The 19,472-nt window shown below is 39.0% G+C and overlaps 1 protein-coding gene across 3 annotated transcripts in view; it reads right to left on the minus strand.

Moving 5' to 3' along the window:
* IGF2BP3 (insulin like growth factor 2 mRNA binding protein 3) overlaps positions 1 to 19,472 on the minus strand; it is a 111,483-nt gene that overhangs the window by 13,443 nt on the left and 78,568 nt on the right. For all 3 annotated transcript variants that reach the window (XM_021538252.3, XM_031503849.3, XM_085573135.1), the window contains 4 exons: positions 17,607 to 17,741; positions 16,913 to 17,035; positions 15,019 to 15,154; positions 13,105 to 13,236 (listed from right to left, as the gene is read on the minus strand). In XM_021538252.3, the coding sequence (XP_021393927.1) occupies positions 13,105 to 13,236; positions 15,019 to 15,154; positions 16,913 to 17,035; positions 17,607 to 17,741 (526 nt within the window). The remainder of the gene's footprint in view (positions 1 to 13,104; positions 13,237 to 15,018; positions 15,155 to 16,912; positions 17,036 to 17,606; positions 17,742 to 19,472) is intronic.

The following is a 19,472-nucleotide window of genomic DNA, read 5'->3' on the forward strand; positions in this document are numbered from 1 at the left end:
ACAAAATGCTTGTTTCCAAGTTTTACCACTTCATTTTCAGTAAAAACAAGTCAACTGTAACCTCAGGGGATACAAATTCCAGGCACAGCTCCAGGTACCAGGTGAAGAAACCCCAAAATAGGATACTGGGAACAGAAACACTTTAGGCAATTGCAACAGTTGAATAGTTTACTCTGCGTTTTCACACACACAAGGCATTGGGATTCAGGGGCATTTCATGCTAGTTTAAGTCCACATGGATGCAGCTCTCCACTCCCAGCCTCCCCACTGCCTTGTATGCTTTGACACTAGCAGGTTTGCGGATCCAGCTGATTTTTAAGGCAGGCAGTAAGTATCTGACCCAAATAACCAGAGCAACACACAAGTGGTAGTCTGTGACCAAGGGAGGAAGTAACAACAATTAGAGAATAAAAGGGGTGCTCCCACCTTTTCCCAATTTGCCTACAGATCAGTTTTAAATGATCTCAAAACTACACCCTAAAGCTATGTATTTGTAATGAAAGACACAGTCACTTCAGTATATATGTTAAACCACTTTCCAGAAGATTACTCATATTCTCCTCCTATTATTACAAATATCCTGAGTGTTGTCATAGTAAGTCCTTTTACATGTTCACTGTGAATCCAGCAATATTCCCAGCAATTTGGAAATACCGTAGGTATTCACTTGATCTTAGCACTTCAAAAACCTGTTTCCAAATGGTTACAAGTTCATGAAGCGTTTGGGTTTTTCCAGTTTTGTTGCAAGGACCAATTGCACTGGGTGTAAAGGCAACCCCTCATTCCAATCCTGACAGCTTATCCACCCCCTTGCTTGCTCTTCTTTTAGACCCCTACATTCAATTGTCCACACATGCTCCAGCTCCTGCAAAAATCCATTGCTGAAGTTTTCCCATTCACATGCTTCTCCATCCAGCCTCTTCCAGCTAATTACTACAACACTGCTGCAAATCAAACATATAACTTGACTTGGTTTTCAAGAATTTACACAGCTTCTACCTAAACCCACCTCCAGACACATTTCTGTACTATGGAAACAAATCAAACTTCATTATTTTTGTTTGCATATATTTCCTGCCTTCCCTCTGTTGCCCATCTGCCTGCTGAGCAGTTTTCCCCTCTCCTTCCCAAAGCTTGATTTCAAGCCACTTTCTTGGCTGGATTCAATCCACCACTGAAATTCCTTTTTGCTGCCTCACCCTTAAACACAAAATGGGTAGCAAAGGCAGCAGAAGATGTGCATGTGCCTTTCTAATTATACAATCACCTCACTGTAGCACCTTCCTCCCATCCCTCCTCATAGCTTTGATTTTTTGATACAATTCAACTTCTTTTTTCCTAAAGGACTTTAAAAAAATATTTATGTGAGTTACCGAGGTTCTTTATGCTACACTTGCATTTTGGTGTAATAGTGATACATGTTTAAGGAATAATGGAGAATCTGTCAATATTAAACTGTTCATACATTAGAATTTTTAAAATTCATGTCTGGAGTACCACATTGGCACATACATATAACAAATTAACCTCCAGTATAACATCACACAAGATTCAGAGAAATTATGTTATGCACACTGATTTTTAACCATTAAAAAACCATACTTCTCTTTCTTTTTTTTCTTCTGGCAGAAATCAAGTAACTAAGGCTTTTGAGAGTATCACAACACCTAGTTCAAATTCCTATCTGTCCATCTCCTTACCCACAATAATGTTTAAATCCTTTTGTATTTACTGGAAACGTAGCCTGCAAAAGAAACACATCAAAACATAATGCAATGACTACACCACCCATCAATCTTCAAGATGCTTCTGGGGATCTCAGGATGGAAGAAAATCAGCTATAATTTAATATTACCCATGCCATGCCACATAAGTCATAGAGCTTTCCAGGAACTCCTAACATGAGTTGTATCAGAAATAGATTCCTAGACCTTAAACATATGTTAGAAGCACTAAATTTAGGGAACCGATTTCCCACTCTGAAATCTGAGCTTCAGTGTTCACTCCCTTATAGCCAAGTCTGCTTAAATATATACTTACAATTTAAAAGCCAAAATATGTATGTGTGTATGTTTTTTGACAAGAGTAAGGTCTCCTAGACAATTTTTTCCTCTTCCCCATTCAGTTTCTTTTTGTCCCCCACATAATAGCATAATAATATATTTTATTCAAAGTCAGCCCAGCCCTGGGAACTGACAGGAATGCAGAAATAAAATATTTTAGAATAGCAACCTAGGTTCACCAAGAGTTACAGTCTATACATCCACCCTAATTTGCAAGTAACCATCTCCAGTATCTGTGATGCCCAGACCACCTCTTCTACCTCAGCAATATTTGCAGCATGGGCTCATGGCTAGTCCACCCAAATATGTAGCTGTGGCACAGAGATACCACTGAGATATTAACTTCAGTAGAGAATCTAGCTTGTTTTGGGGTTCTGTGGGTTTTTTTCAGGGGTTTTGTGTTTTAAGAGAAGAGCTCCAGAAACCAAGATTCTTAGATATAAGAGACAGATTCTTCAAAAGCATGGTGACCAGGAATAATTAGTTCAGTTCATAAACAGCGGAAGATGTTTGCTTTGTTTCTGCAAAAATCAGTCTGCTTTAGTCAAAAAACAGGGTTGATAAGGAATTTATGTCTATATCCAGCACACCGAACTAATGAAAGCAATTTTAAATGCTGGTTTTGTTCATTAATTGGATTCCAATTTCCATCCAAATGTTGCCTGATGGAAATCAGAAGTTAAAATTAATCAAGCAAATTAGAAAATCACCATTCATAATTTTTAACAGAAAATGGAAAAAATACATTACCCAAAGCAAATAGCAAATTGCATACCTGTATAAATAGAAAGATATATTCAGTGTAAGCAAAAGTACAGACTACTCTAAGGCTTTCAGAAAGGTAACTAAAGTACAACTCTTTCCTGGAGCAGCTTGGATACACCTCCTTCCATACCTCCTCCAAGTCCCTGAGCTCCAACCTTCTGTCCCTAGCCTAACAGTCCATACCAACTATTTATTTTCATTTTTTTTTAAATATTTCTCTTTTAAATTCCCACCATCACCATCCAAGACAAACTCATCTGTTGGCAAATCCTGTAATCCCTGGCTGCTTCCCCATTACACTGGGCTTATCTGGAGCCCCTGCACTGCAGGCAGCATCAGGATTATCCCCCTCACTCCAGCCAGACCCTGCAGCCCTACAGGAGATTTTCCTTTCTGCTGCCAGCCCTACCACATTAACTTTTAGGAAACTAGCTTAGCACAACCATAATTTCCTGGTTTCCAGAGCCTCATCAAGACTGAGGTTCCTCTCCTCCTTGGGATATTGCCACTAGTCCTTCAGCATGAGGGCTACTGCTCTACACCAGAGCTAGAAGCTGAGGAGTCCCAGCCAAGAAAATTTGCAGATTCACTCTTCTTTCTGCAATTCTTGCCTGCAGGGTTAGAAAGATTTGTAGAGACCATCTGCCCTTAGGCTAAGGTTGTTATAACTTTTCTCTGCCAACTCCTGGTGCATCAGTCCTATAAAGTGCAGCAAGCCACAGAGGAGAGCTTTTCCCTTACCTGTTAGATTGTCAGAAGGAAAAGCATTGCTGCTCATCTCGCACTTGGGTAACAGAGCCATAGCACAGCCAGGCAAGAATGAAAACCCAGAAAAAGCTATGACCCTCCAGAGTAGAGAGTAGTAGGTAAAAAAGCAGATCCCAAACCACTACAGCTGGGGGAATGAACGTCTTATTTGAAAAATGGCATTTGAAAAACAAAAAAAACCACCACAGAACAACAAACAATACACAGAAACGCCAACAGAGACTTGCCTCCTCAGTTCTTCCCCAAGCCGACCCTTCCTCTCTTGATTTTGGCTGATGCTGCAGCTAGGTCAGTCCACAGCTCCCTCAGTCAGCATGAGTCAGGGCTCATAAGGGGGTATGTTTGTTATTTATGTCCCTCAAGTTAATATGAGGATTAATCTCAGTCTTTTTCTGCAAGCCTGCCAACAGTACAAAATTTTTTTCCAGTCGTGTGCGTAAGTGTCTCCATAGACCCCTTGCTCAAATGCATGTGGTTGGTAAATCCTTGGCAACATTTGGGATAAGGCTGTAAATCTTTAAAAATATTGAACCAACTGAAGTAAATAGGCTTTTAAGCCAGACATGAATGGGAGAAGAATCAGATATATCCTGGTTTCTAAGCCTGTTATGTTTCTTGTTGCAAATTAATTACCTTAGCACAAGACACTTATTTTAAGTCACGTCATGTTATCCATTTTGACTCAGCATCAGGATTTTTAGTAATGAAGGGAATAATTAAGAACTGTTTTAAGACTGCATGGAGCTACCATCTAGCCTAGTGAGATACTGGTTTTGTTTTGAAGTAGATGAAGACAGACAGTAAGTGACTGCATTAAAAAGTTCCTCTTTTTTTGCCTTTCTACCCCCTTCCCAACAACCACGATTACCAAGACAAGGCATATTTGCACACAACTCATTCAGTTTTCAGAATACCCTGAGTTTGTCAGGAAGTGAGGTATCATATTATTCAAACCCTGTACCAGATCCAAAGCCAAAATTTAAACCATGTTTTTGCAATGTACTGTGAAGAATTATCCTGGCCCACAACTACATTATATGCTTTTATTTATTTAGTAATAAAAACTTGCAGCAAGGGGAAATGAACATTAAGCCAAGTATCATTGAACACATTCTAGATGGATTCAATGCAATAATAAGACATAAGCTCGAGATGATGGTGAAAGAAATCCTAGTGTATTCATTTTGCAATACTAGCGCTAAAACTTTAAGCCTTTACTGGAAACAAGGGGCTCATTAAGGAAAACAAAGTTTTAATAGATAGGACTAACATGATCCACAGTTTCACAACAGCCTTGCAGATACCTTGTGCCACCATCTTGTACAATCACTGAGCTGAAGTGCTGCTCACAGTGCAAATCAACAAACTGCAGCCTGAACTCCCTGCACCCTCCAAGTTTTTTAGGTCTACTTCAAACAGATTTAGGTCCACACTGAGAGTCTAAAGCTTTCTGCCACATTCACTGCCTAAAAACCAGGACTGTACTCAGAAGAATTCTGCACTGCTGAATTCAGTCAATCAAGGAGAAGCAAAACAATTTAAAAGAAGCAATGTGTATTTTCCCCTTTGATCTCCATGCTAAAGTATTGCTCATATTGTCATGCATGAACTGTCCAGCCACATCCAGTCAGGGTTTCACCTTCCTATGAACCCCAGGTTAATCCAAGACACTCCCCCTTAGTGTAACTGCTGCATTATGTGAGAAACACTCATGTCACTAGATGAACCAAGGGCATGACCCTTTCTGGGACACACAGCCCATGGAAAAGCCATGCAACTCTGCCTCTTTTGCCCACAATCAGCCCCAGAAATTATGTGTGAGTATCCTCTGTCCATATAGCTGAGCTGGTCCTCTCCTCTTGGTTGAAAATCTAAGAATGACCCATCCTGTGTATATTTCCATTTTGGGGACTACCACATTCTGGTTCTTACACAGTGGTCAGTACCTTAAGTGAGGTACCACTGAAATAATTTCACTTAGTACTACTCATTCCACTTCTTGGCTCTCAAAGTAGTACCTTTCATCACTATCATCTCTGAACTGGGACGGTTCTTGAACTACTAGAAGTCACTAAAAGGACCACACATATCAGAAGTTTTCCCAACATGACAGCCTAGCTAGCAACAAGGGAGTAAAAATCATAGACGCAGAGAATGAACATTTTCTGGCAGGCTGGTTATAAGGCATTTTACAAGCAGGAACTGGTTTGACATATTTCTGAACATGGCATGAACTTTTTGTTTTTACAAAATCTAACTGGCCACAATGCCAAAAAAAAAGCAATCTGCCACCTTTTATTCAGAACAGACAGCCAAAATCAGAAATCAACATAAGGAACAGATTGTGAAACTATGTAAGCAGGAATTTTGCTGGTCATTCATAAGCAGCAAGCATAGGTACTCAGTATTGCAACACTGTATGACCACCAATAAGTATACATATAGAAACACTTCCACTTCAAAAATCATAGCAGTCACATGAGTACTCAAAATCCATAGACGTTGCCCCCGAAATCAGTGGCTTTGGAAGATGCAGGTACTCATCAGCTCTGGTTTATAAAGGCACTGCTCTCAGATTCCATGACAGCTGCCAGAAAAACAGGTTGTGAAAACACAAAGATCACATATTTTTCCATCATGTTTAACAAACAAACCAGAGATGGAGCCAGATACAACAGAATGAGCTCTTGACCTACTTTTGTTTCTGGCTTGAAAGAGCTCAGTACACTCTAGTAACAAAATATTTGGCACCTTAAGGAACTCAATTTCCCATTCAGTTTAAAATTCAGAAGGTCTGGAGCCTGGTACTTAGAGGTCAAGAGTCTGAGATGGTCAAGGGAACTCCAATTAAATCATAAGAATCTAAAAGAAGGGAACCAACATAAATTCTAATTCTCTTGTTCCACGAAACTACAAATATCCCTTAAAGTACTCAAACCTGCAGTGAAGAAGAAACCATTTTTATTTTAAAAAGCATGGATGACTAGTGATACTATTTGCATTATGACAACCTTAGAACTGTAAAAGAAGCTGTAAGAATAACTGGAGGCTTCAACACCCTGAAAAATAACCACTGACTTGCTGGATCTTTGTACATCATATGATGCCAATTGCATTCTGTTCTTCACCTAACCGAGGGGTTAGTCCATCTCCAGAGGCAGAATAGTCTGACTGTTCTGGACACATGTCCCTGCCAACAAAGCAAGGCAGAAGCAGGAGACTTTCAACACAGTGGGAAGACCAACCATTTTCTTCACAGGGCAAAACAGTCCCACAATGTTACACCCCATGAAGTAAATTTTTTAGTTGTCAAAAATGCATCATTAATGAATGGAAGAAGTTAAGCATCAGTAAAGGTGTATTTCAAGGCACTGAGATTATAATCTTCAAAATAGGTCTAATTAGCAGGTAGATTTTTTTTTTTTCAGACAGTGTTGTTGTCCTGCAGTGCCCTCCTCGAGATTGCATGTGCTGCACATGTATGGTTCTAATTTCACTGACAGAAAATCATTTCGTAAAAACACTGGCAAATCCTTCTTCATCCCCCAAAACCACATCCTCTTTTGGCTGCAGGACAGCTTCTCAAAAGTCATCTACTGCTTAACAAGCTGGGCAAATTAGGGAAAAGCCACTTGCACCTACACACATCATTGCTGCCTCTGGGTAGATCAGACACAACAGTTGCATGAGCTAATCCTATCAAACCCAGACATCCAAAGGAGCCCAACTTCACCAAGTAAGAGTCAAAGTACCTGGAAACATAGGACAGTTTTTCCTCTTCCTTGTGTTTCTCATCTATGCTCAGGGCATCAAATGAAGGCCCTCAATGAAGCAATTTTTCATTTTAAATTACTTTTCTTTCCTGCCAAAAGCACAATACAGTTATTTCTTCTCTTATTTATGCAATATAGAAGATGTCTTCTTTACTATTATTATTTAGGAAAATGACTGGAGAATAAAGAAGGAATCTTTCTCTTGACCACAACATCTTCTAAGGAGAAAGTTTTCCATTGGTATGTTCCTCACCTGCAACAAAAAGCTTCAAGAGATGGCAAAAAGGAATAAAGTAAAGCAGCCTATCAGCCTAACTGTACAAGACCTTTTTTTGTAATCAGAAAAAGATGGTTTGATTTCTTGGTTTCATCTACTGTATGAAACTACCTCTTCTTTGTTTTTGCTGGGTTTTTTTTTAATTTTCCTTTTTCCCATTGCCTCTTTCTAGAAGCCCATATGCATATCACATAACCTGAAAGTTTTCTGTGAGGCTAAAGAAAAGGTTAGAAAGAGTGCTTTGTTTTTGAAGGCAGAGCTTCAAGAAGTTACAGCAGGTATCCAAAAAGGGCAGCAGAGAAAGCAGTCCCACTGCAGGCAGAGGAGCATCTCTTCACTTTAGCCAAGTTTCACATGGCAGAAGTTCATGTATCTCTTCCATGACCTTACAGAAGAAGGAGAGCAGCTGGTGTGAATTTCTCCTATGGAGACAAGCTCTCTACTTCTCACCTTACTTTATGATTGAGTTTACCTGCCATGAGACAGAATTAATTCTACTAGCCTGTTTCAGGGCATTCAAGGGCAGGATAAGGTCTCCACAGGTTCCTCTCTCCTATGCCCTTGGGATGCCAAATTTCAGATCCAGAGGCTGCAAAAGAAATGCAGTTGGATGTAAAATTAAATATGCAAAGTTCCAATTATAAAAGGAAGGGTGCAACCCACTTACCCCCAGTAGGTGGGCTATTAATTGCATTACTGTACACAGTTGGATTTTAAGATAAGGATTTCTTGTTTGTTTGGAGCTTTAAAACCTTCAGTGTTGCATGGGAACAAAATTCTATTCTTGAGAGACAAGTATGTGCATATTCTCCCCACAGTTCAGAAGACAGAAGCAACAACTCCATCAAAACAGCTTTGAGCAGTACAACACTACATCTGAAGCAGCTTGGCTGGGATACTTGTTAAAAGTACTTTTTTTTTTGTGGCAACATATCTTCTGGAAAACATAAGCATGGGTGACATTCCCTTTTGCAGAACCTTTACTCTCCCCCTCATAGAAATCCCAGCACTTTGTGCAGGTGCTCAGGTCATGACATCTGCTACAAGTGACAGTGGGCAGACTAACAGAGCTCTTTGCAGTAGTGTCAGAGCTGCAACACACACAAGCATTTAAGTGCACAGCTAAGGAGAAAGGTTTAAGGATAAACAGAAATTGGTGGTTTTCCCAGGCCCAAAAGCAGCTGGACAAGACAGTGGGTACAAATAGGCACAGAAAGGCTACTTGTCCTTATATGGTCACACAAGGGCACAGATCAGTCAAAAAAAGACCATTGATTGTATCACCAGGATCATAGGAGCAAAATCATACCCGTTTGACAGTAAAAAGAATTTTTAGCTCTTAATACTTTTAACTGAGACTTTTAAATCCTACTTTTTCCTCAAACCATAAAACATTCCAACAATTCTCACATGTTCTCATTTGCTTGTATGTTAGGAGTCCAGGAAAAAAAATCAAACAGATCGTGGGTTTTTGCAAGAAGAGGAACTTTTAAGAACTGAAAGATAATATGCAATTCCATTGCATTCCTTTTCAGCAACAGCACAAAATAAGTACTTTGAACAGGCAAACAGGACTTGGACTCTGCAAATAAACGATACAATTTCAATATCAAGAATTGTTGCTAGTAATAGGTAAAAATACAAGAAAATGGATGTTAATGGTTCTCAGACACTGTTAGCCATGTGCAATGGCCACGTGCCCGTGTGTGTTTGTACCTGTCACCAGACAAGTACCAAGGACAACTTTTGCCTTCCTGTGGGGGCTCCACTGCCAGGACAAAGAGTAAAAGCAACACCCAGATTATTAGTGAGACACAATCTGCATCTCATTAGATTAACTTAGCTGAGGCTTTGGTGCTGTACATTAGGGTTAACCATCATGGAGTAAAGTCTCTGAGTCACATGGAAATCATTCTCCTGGATGTGACACAGTCCCAGAAACTAAATCGAACTATTTCCTAAGTTTGTGATACCAGAGTGTACCTGAAGCAGCTGGAGAACAGTGTTTATGCTCTTGTCCAATGCTTAAAGGTTTGCATAAAGAGGGATAGGGTGAAGCATCACACACATATTAAAACATAGCCAAACCTATTTAACTACTCAGCCCCAAGCTCCTGAGTACAGAATGTTTTAGGAACACTTTGCTCCAGCTGTGTGTATGAGCTGTCGCTAAGCCCTGGCACTGAAACAAAATCCTGGATCTTTCTACTATGCAGGTTTTTCCTCTTTATACCCATGTTAAAAAAAGCAGCAGTGGGAATGTGACAGATAGTTGTTTCAATAATTAAGATGACACTTCAGTTTCTCTGGGAACAAGTCCTACACATGGTCACAGCCACACCTTGTCACTTGAAAGTAGTACACATGAACCATCAGCTCCATATGGAAACCCTGCTTCAAATGACCAAACTCACCCACCTAATTCTTCTGACCCAAGGGAGAGCCCAAGGCAAGTCCATCCCCACAATAAGGTGAAGAAAAAGTCCATACAAAAATATTACAACAAGAGCTTCAAATCCACCCTCAGACACAGCACAGGGGTGTCCCAAGGTTCACTGTATGGCTTGCAAGCCCAGACTTCAGACACTTGGATGCCAAGAAGCCACCTGTGATGGTGTGGCTGAAACTGCTGGGGAGCACACCTTTGCTCAGTCAAACAGGAGACAGGGAAGAACCAGCCCTGAGCAGAAGGCAAAATTTGCACTACAAAAAAATAGAGTGCAGCAGGATACACTTCTTTATACCCTGGTGCCGGCAGTGTTTTCAGAAAGGATTTCCACTTGCCTGAAAGGGATATCCTCAATATACGCTAATCCCTGCTCCCAAGCATAAAGGGATGTGCAGTGAAAACAAGGTAAAGGGACTTGGGTTGCCCAAATGCTTTTGTCAAAATAAAGAACTTGGTAACAAATAGCTCATAGGTAAATGGACATAAAGTCTTCCTGGGAGCTCTTAGTTAAATTTTCTTCTAGGACCTTTTCTCCAAAGCCTCTTTTAGATACACAGATTTCATTTTAATTTTTAAATCCCTCTTTAGTTCTCCTAGATCTCTCCCTGTGGTTACCTTTAGCCTTTCAAATTGTATCATTTTCTCCTTCAAAATATAGCCAGACTTTTTTTTTTTCCTCTTTCTGCTTGTAAATGCCCCAATAACCTATTTAATCAGTGTCTGCAAAACTGTTCTACTAGGGGAAAAATTAGAAGACAGTAAAGCTCAAGTTACAGAAAAATAATTTGTACACAAGCAAGATTTAAAACTCTTTGAAATGGAAACTAATGCATCCATTAACGGAATAGATTAATATTTTTTCTTGTTTTCTCTCCTCAGAGAGCAACAAGTACTCCCAAGTAATTTGAAGGGCTGACTCACCTGAAGCCCACAGAACCACCTGCTCTTTTCCAAATACCAACACATTAAGTACAAACAGGTGAGAAAATTCCCCTTGTTGATACATTTGCTTTATAAGCCCTTAGTATCTGCTTCAGGGGCTGTATTGGTACCACCCCCAACCTCCACAAAATCTGTGAGTTTATCCCTTCTTTCTGCATGTCAGCTTGTCACACATCTAGACTGCATGGAATGACAGCCATTGCAGAGGACTGAGCACAAACAGAAGCAAGAGAGTTCAGGCAGTGGTCCTTCCAGCTGCACAGTTTCTACACAATGACATTTGTTTCTTGATGCTTTTTTCCAGATGTTGCCATTAGCTTTTTTCCAGAAACCTGGATACTGCCAGAGATCTTAGCAGACCAAAAAAGGTGCATTTGAGGGGTAAAGGTGCACTAGCAACAGAGGAACAGACAGGAGTAACCACCAAATACAGCACTGTTTAGGTGCATATTTAAAGCATAAGGAACCACAACAGGGGGGGAAAAGTGGGAAAGAAATTAAAATAAACCAAGTGATGAACAGAACTGTGGGCTTACAGTATGAATCTCAAGAATAGCAAAGTAGTCTGCAAATCTGGAGTAAAAAGACAGGAAAAGCCACACTTTTAATTACCAATAAATAAAGTTATATACTTTTAACAAACCACATCTAGTATCTCTTAAGAAAAAAATTGAGGCAATTTGTTACCAGAGATGGCATTTTCTATAATACAGTGAAGCAGAAACCTGTACTGTTTAGTTTAGTCTGCCAATCTAATTGAAGCGCAGAAGGACTGTGAGGGAGAGAATTTGTTTGTCATAAATTGAGGCTCTGATATTGACAGTAAAATAACGGAGTATAAACATATTTCTATTGTAGCTTTCATTGAAGCACATTTTTCTGATAAAGCCACTACTATACTCAATATAGTTCATAATACATTTGTAACACCAAAGTTGTTCATTCTTACAAAAAATGCTACAAGAGAGGAATTTTTCCTGCTCCTTGTAGTGACCTTCTCTTGGCTTCATCCTCTAGGAAAAATATTTAGACCACAACTCAACTACCCTTCACTACAATATAGCTTGAGTTGTTTGATGAAGTTTAGTGTGTTGTGCTGCATTTTCACTTTTCTAGCTCATGGAGAGTCTCAGAGTTAGCTCTCTAGATGTCACTGTTGGGCAAAGAAGGGGACAAAGTTGAACACAGCAGAGTTTGTAAAGCTCTGTCATCTACTTCTTAAGAGGCTTATTAGAATTGTTTAGAAAATTCACCTTGCATTGAGTTGCTAACAACCACCAGCATCAGAATCAGGAAAGAGACTAAACCTTCCCCTTGTAATGAGGTTGTCTTTTCTTGAAAGCAAGACACCATCTCAGTTCCAGACAGACTCTGGAGCTTTTTTGGTGCAACGAATCATCTTCTGCTCCATAGCAAAATACCTAATTTATGGTTACTAATCAGTACAGAATTTTAGTAAGTTTCTATTAAACTTTTTCATATTTTTTAGAGAACTGGCAAGTAAATCACAGCTTTCTGGAGATTAATCCATGCAATTTACATCCTATATATTTAGCAGTATTGCATTTCATCAGGGCATATATAAAACTGCTACATTCAAACAAACATTTTAGCTACATATAGATCCCCACTTCATGACAAGAGATCATTTCTTTTCCTTCCATATCACAAGGAATGAAATTGCAGATTAGTATTATTAATTGCTAATTCCAGCAATTTTGAAATGCTATTTTATGTGAGAGTTCTTTCTGCAATAATTCAAATTCCATATAAAATAAAATCTAGCACTTTTCTAAGCAGCACTATTTTCCAGTTTCACTGAGCATTTCACTAGAAAAGCAATTAATGCCTGCTCCCAGCTGCAGCCACATGAAATACTTTTCAGTGTGCAAGCAGGAAGACAGACAACTTTTAGAAAAATGACAGAACACAGCTAACAAAACACCTTTCCCAGATTTTCTGGGAAAAAAAGACAAAAAATTCAGCATTCTTTTTAGTTTTGAACAGCAGCATTGCAGAGATTAGTATCCCCATCCATTAACCATCCAAAATCAGAGTTTCCCTTACCCCAAATGGTGGATATGAAGCAGCAGCAGCAGCGGAGGCAACGCTCACTGCGGGAGGTGGTATTCCTGAAGAAGAAGGTGGGAACAGACCCAAGGCATTCAGATTTAATCCAGGAATTAAATGTGCTTGAAGCTGCAATGGCAGAAGAGTTAAGATTTAGAATTCTGGTTATTAACTTTAATAAAATTCTAGTTGGCACATGCTATTAACCTTTTGGGATGTTATTTTTAAAAAATAATTAATCGCCACTACTCAAAGGACTCACCTTCAAACCTGTTTCCTAGACACAGGTACAGACCAATAACATTAAAAACACATAGTAGGAAAAGCTGATCACTTCTTACAACTTAATCATCAAAATACATTTCAAATTTCACAGCAAGATATTAATATAATAGTACTATTTACTTTGAGTGAACAAATTTATTAGAAAAGCAGTAGTTTTGTCCTTATATTAAAAAGACAGCCCTGTAGAAATAGAAACTGATCATGCACAAAGCCCTGCTTTTCTTACACTGGGGGAACATATATGTGACACTATCACCCATCTTCCTTCCATTGCAAAAGATTAAGTGAGATACCTCCAGAAATTGCTGGGAAAGGATCAACTATAAAGTTACATGTCCCTTCCTTGACCACACCTGAGAAAAGTGCCATCATCACATGGTAGGAAACATTTGTTGTCCGATACAAAACTTGTCAGTACCCTTTTCCAAATTATTACTCAAAAACATTAATATGCTTTAGAAATATTTCAGATAGAGAGACAGACACTACCTCAGGCCATTAAGATAAGTCAATCACAAGACACCAAAAAACCTCAAAACTTCACCACGTCAGAAACAATCTTAATAATCACTACAAACTAAACTTGAAATCTATACAGTAACAAAGTTTTTTGGCTTTCCATACCTTTGTCAAATAGCAATGCAGTCTCTAACTCACCCCATGTTACTGCTTGTTATATGAAACAAATGCACCACTATTGAATACTTTGTTCCTCATGTGTAGCTCATATATTGCAATTTGCTTTGTGTGGGGGTGACAGAAGGGAAAAGTGGGGAGAATATTTACTTGGTAGGACAAGCACAAATAACAGACATTTCTAGATGGTCAGAACTATTGTAAACTGAAAAAATATTTTCATTCTAACTCTAGACCATAAGATTTGGATACACATGCACATACAATGCTTTTCCTATCAAAATCTCAATCATTTCTCAATATGCATTAGTAATACTTTGGCAAACTAATGAGGTATGTTGTTTTCATTATATAATCAAACATCTTCAAATAGCTAAATGTCTTTATCAACTATATCAAGAAAAAAACTTAAGACCTTCTTAAATTAAATAATTAAAAACAGGAGGGATCTTTCTTCCACACATTATTGTGCTATTTATGTGATGAGACTGAATCACTACTTTAAAAAACATGCAAGCCAGAGCACATAAGCCACAACAGCACAAACACACCCTACTTCAGGTTCTTGCAACTAAAAAGTTAAATGCTCATTAATTTCCTCAATCTAAATAAAGTTCTCAGTTTTTCCACTCAAAAATAAACCAGAAGAAGACTCCATTAAAATAACACACAAAAACACTTGCCCACACTCCCACAAATAAATGAGGCAACAGAGAAGCTGCAACAGAAAATTCTGATGTGATATTAGGGAAAAAAAAATCGTTGTGAGAGCAGTGAAACAGGCACAGGCTGCCCAGAGACACTAAGGGTTTTCTATCCGTGGAAATGTTAAGGAGAACAAAACTCCCTACACAACCTGGTTTAACTTTGAAGTGTGGCTGACATTGAGCAAATCCACTACTGGGACAGGCGATCTCCAGGGGTCCCCCACACCCAAAATCCTTCTGTGGTTTTAGTCCCAGAAAGAGCCCACACCAGAAGAAAACTCACATTCATAGCAGCAATATCATTTTCATAGGACTCCCTGATTTTCTTCATTATTTCTTCCTCAGCCTTGGCACAAGTTTCAATACTGCCTTTAACTGTAATGGTCCTTTCCGGATTATAGAGTGTCAAGTCCTGCAATCTGCAAATGACACAGAAGCACAGTTAATTAGTAAACAAAGAAGATAATCCGGATTTATCATTTGAGTGCGACATCCAACATCCAAATATGTCAAATTTGCCCTCCAAAGGCTGTAGTATCAATTTATAACAGGGCTCAAACACAGTTCTCAGACAATCTGGGGAAACTCTGTCCTCATGGGAAACACAACAAAGCCCTCACAGTGAGGTTTGGCCTGGGATGGCTGGGAAATACTTGGGTGCTGACAAAACGGAGCCACCACACTCCGGAGGAGCACAGAGAGCTGCTGCAGGGCAGAGAGTTTAAATTTATGGACAAACTTACCAAAAAGCCTGAATGAAGAGATCATGAGAAAGACTAATTAGAAATAGCAAAATCAATGGGCATATATGCTCTCCTTTTTGTATTGATTACACCAGATGACTTCAGGGGGCTATTTTAGGCATAGTATGACAAATAGAATCTTGAAGTCAAGATTTTAATGCAAATAAACTTTTATCTTGCTAAGTTAAAAAATACTCTGTAACTGTTTACAGGCAATGTGTTATTTGTGTCATCATCAATAAAGACAAGTGGATTTCATGGAACAAAGACCATCTTTTCATGTACTCTGGACACATTTTTTTTCCCTTTTAGCATTAATAGTCTGTGTATTGTTTGCAGACAAAATGTTTATGCAAACGCATTCAAGAGAGCATGCTGGCCTTACTAAATCTATTCTTGAAGCACACGTATTTAGGTGCTTTTTCTCTATTTGTTTCTCTTCCTCAGACTAATTACATAGACACACACCTTTAAGGAAGGCCTCAGGTGCTTTCATCCAAATTTGTTTTCCTCTTTCTGAAGAGCCACATTGGCTCCCAGCTTCCTTGTCCTCATTTGAGCTATTTCCTGCACTACTTTTTTTGTCTCCTGCATGTATTCACACCTCTTCATACATCTTCATGTGTCTTCCAAACCTTTTCCCTTTCCTACAGCCTGTAAGCTTAATTCTCACCCTTCCTGGCTAAAGCCAAATCCAGGATGCCTTCAAATGCTTGGAAGTCCATGCCAGAGCATTCATTATTCAGAACAGGAGGTTCTCTGAAGATATTACTCCAGGGTAAAACTACTATTGACTGCCAAGCTTCTACAGAGATGTTAATCTAATCAGTGATCTACAGATTTCCAGTAAAGGTGAAAACTCCTGTTTAATCTCAGCTAAATTTGGGTTACCCTCACAAACTCAGACCAAAAGCTATTACTTTGCAGCAGACTAGCCAATGTATTGTAATTTGACTGTTGGAGGCCAAGAGGGACAGAACTGCTATTAAAGATAAAGATACCCTTTTCAGTATTTATTTGCTCTATTTCTTTCCTTCTAATCCAAAAATTTAATATATACTGGAAACTAAAACATCACCAATTTCACTCTTTTTCACACATAGCTAAGAACTGATCAAGACTTACAGTTTCAAACATTCATCATTACATATGGTATAATATGTTAAAAACAACTACTTAAAATATAGTCTAACACAGGCTCCACATAGCCTATGTTATTTTTAGGCTTGCTCTTGACTGAGTTTATAATGAAGACTCACTGTTTACATAAAATTTAACTGAGCTTAAGTAACAGTTTAATCTATATGATGGAAAGGCCTCTGAAGGGCTGTTATCTCAGCCTTCAACACACAGAATATTTTTCTAAGAACTCTGTACCTTAATGTCCCATAGCAGCACTGCTACCACTGAAAGATTAGGCCACCAAAAACTTACGGTGATATTGTGATTTTAGTATCTGTGTCCTGTTCAATTTTCTTCAGGTTTCTTCCTTCTTTGCCAATAAGTCGCCCGACAAAGTTGTTGTGTGCCAGTATCTTCAAGGGAATTTCTTCTGTACTGTAATGGAAGTTATACCTAGTGAGACTTTTGGAGACCAGAGTACAAGCTTTTATGCATGTTATGGATGAATTTAATTTTCATAGAAATATCCATAACTCCCTTTTGCATGTTTTCATTGGGTGCAGAATAAGTCCAGATGCAATGGGCTTTTCAACACTATCGCCTACAGCTTAATTGCAATGCACCTGCAACTGAATAATGCTCAGTCTGAAGTAACCATTGCTGTTGGGTGGGAAGAAAATATATCTTAAAGCTTTTAGTGAGGGCTCACAACCTGTTATGCTTGCTTGGACCAAAAGCTGTCTGTTGCTCAAGAAACTTCCATATTTGGTTCATTTCACCTCACCAAAATCAAAGCCAGAAAAAAACTGAAATCATAGAAGCATGCTGGGGGCTAATTAAGTAAGTAGACTGTCCTGAAAGGTAAAATATCTCAGTCCTTTTACCTACTTAGATAGGATAATAGCAAATATGCACTTGTTAATAGCTTTAAAGACCACATCTTTAAATGGAGCTAGTGAGAACTCAGAATTTTTAATGCTTCCACAATGAAATGCTTTTTACTCACAATTTAGTATCTTGAGCTTCCTTTTGCATGATCTCCATAATAATTTTACAAGCTGTTGAGCAGCCTTCAGGAGTTGAGTGGATGGTAATTGGTTTCTCAGCAGCACCTGCATTCTCTTTACGATGAATATCAATTCTTGAAGAAAGAAAAACACTAACTGTAACCACATACTCTATGGTAAGCGTTATGTATTTCCAACTGTTGTAAAACTAAATTATTTTGAGCTAACAGTGACTATATATTAGTAGTTTAATTTTGAAAAGCTTATAACTACTTAAGTGTATCCTAAATACAAATTTGTGTGTTTATGAAGAGCCTCTCCTATCCTGATTTTACCAGCTAAACCCCACCTTTGTGGACACTGGGATCTCCTTTTCTTGGTAAACTTCCATAGAGATATTCAGGGGAGTTGTTAGACAATGCTGTAAACCCCTGAGGACTACATCCCATCAAGCTTTCCCAGTGCTCCATCTCCATCCCCACTGCTCCATCTCCAGCCCCACTGCTGCACTTAGAATGACTGTGCAGCTGCAGGACAGTCAGGCTTTGTCCATCTTATTTTAAATACATCAGCAGCAGTTTCCCAGCACTCCTCTGCTAGCAAGTAGCATGGTAATACTTTGCATCCATCCACAAGATTAGTTTCTTATACTTTTCCAGCCTGGTTTCACCCTGATATTACCTTTACTCTAGTCTAATCTTTACCTGAAACTACAACAGGTTTATGTAGCTCTAAGACTTTAACGAAAATAAATTATGACCTGCATAAAGACAATGCCTTGGCTATTACTTTTCCCTTCCAGTAACTGCAGCTCACATATTCTTTCCACCTCTGCTTTTTGTTTTCATCCCTCTTCCACATGTAACAGCTGTTTTCTAACTGAAACAACCATGTAGCTTTTCAAGAAGCCCCTTTATTTTTGCAGTTCTTTCAAGTATTGAAAACTCATTTTATTTCACAATGCAACATTTTCCAAGAAACCCATCTTGGCAATCCTTGGTGGAACTGAAAGAAGATGAAATTTCCTTTTTTAAACCCCCAAACCAATGAAAGCATCATTCTCAAAGTTGCGTATGTGTAAAGTTAGCAGCTTGCAATTATTTCTGCTCTACCTACCCTTCTTCTGGATATAAAAGCTTTCTTTATGCCAATCTTCTAGGATTTTTATAGTCCAAGAATTAGATGTTTTACATATCACCTGAAAAACTGGTTACCCATAGAAAAATTACAACTAAGTCTTCTCAGGACCCCAAAAATCTCTTAAACCTGTGTTGTTAAACACACTGAATAGTCTCCTGGGTTACATTGTGCTAATGAGAGTTTGGAAGGAGCATCATGATAATCCTGGGTTTGGGGAGGGGGATAAGCCTGTTTGTTGGGGGTTGGGGTATAATTAAAGAGGAGTCCCTTATCCTCATTAACTACTCTCAAAGTGGAGGCTCCCACCCACCCTCATTCCCCTCACACACAGCTCATTCCCAGGTCCTGCCTGCTGCAACTGCAGAGCTGCAGGCTCCTACAGCGGGCTGCTGAAGGCAGCATTTTAATTCTCTGTTTTTACAGGTATCCTGGAAAAATTATTGGAATAAGAACCCCACCTCCCTCTGCATCTGTGCTGAGCTTTTGTTTGTGGGTAGGATTTAACATGCACTGAAAACAATCTCTTCTAGCATCTCAAGACCCCAGTGCTCTAAGCTTCTTAGGTCACTTAGCAGCTTGCTTTTTGCCTCCTGTGCATTTCCTTAATCTGTGTTTTGGTGTGGTCTGCAACTTGATAGCAACAAATGTATTTTACAGAAACAGAGCAGGGTAAGGTAGAAGAAGCAGTCAGTGGAGATAAAAAGGTTCTTTGTTTAGGGCTTTTT

This window comes from Lonchura striata, chromosome 2 (assembly GCF_050655825.1).
Source record: "Lonchura striata isolate lonStrDom1 chromosome 2, ASM5065582v1, whole genome shotgun sequence".
In the NCBI taxonomy this organism is placed as follows: domain Eukaryota; kingdom Metazoa; phylum Chordata; class Aves; order Passeriformes; family Estrildidae; genus Lonchura; species Lonchura striata.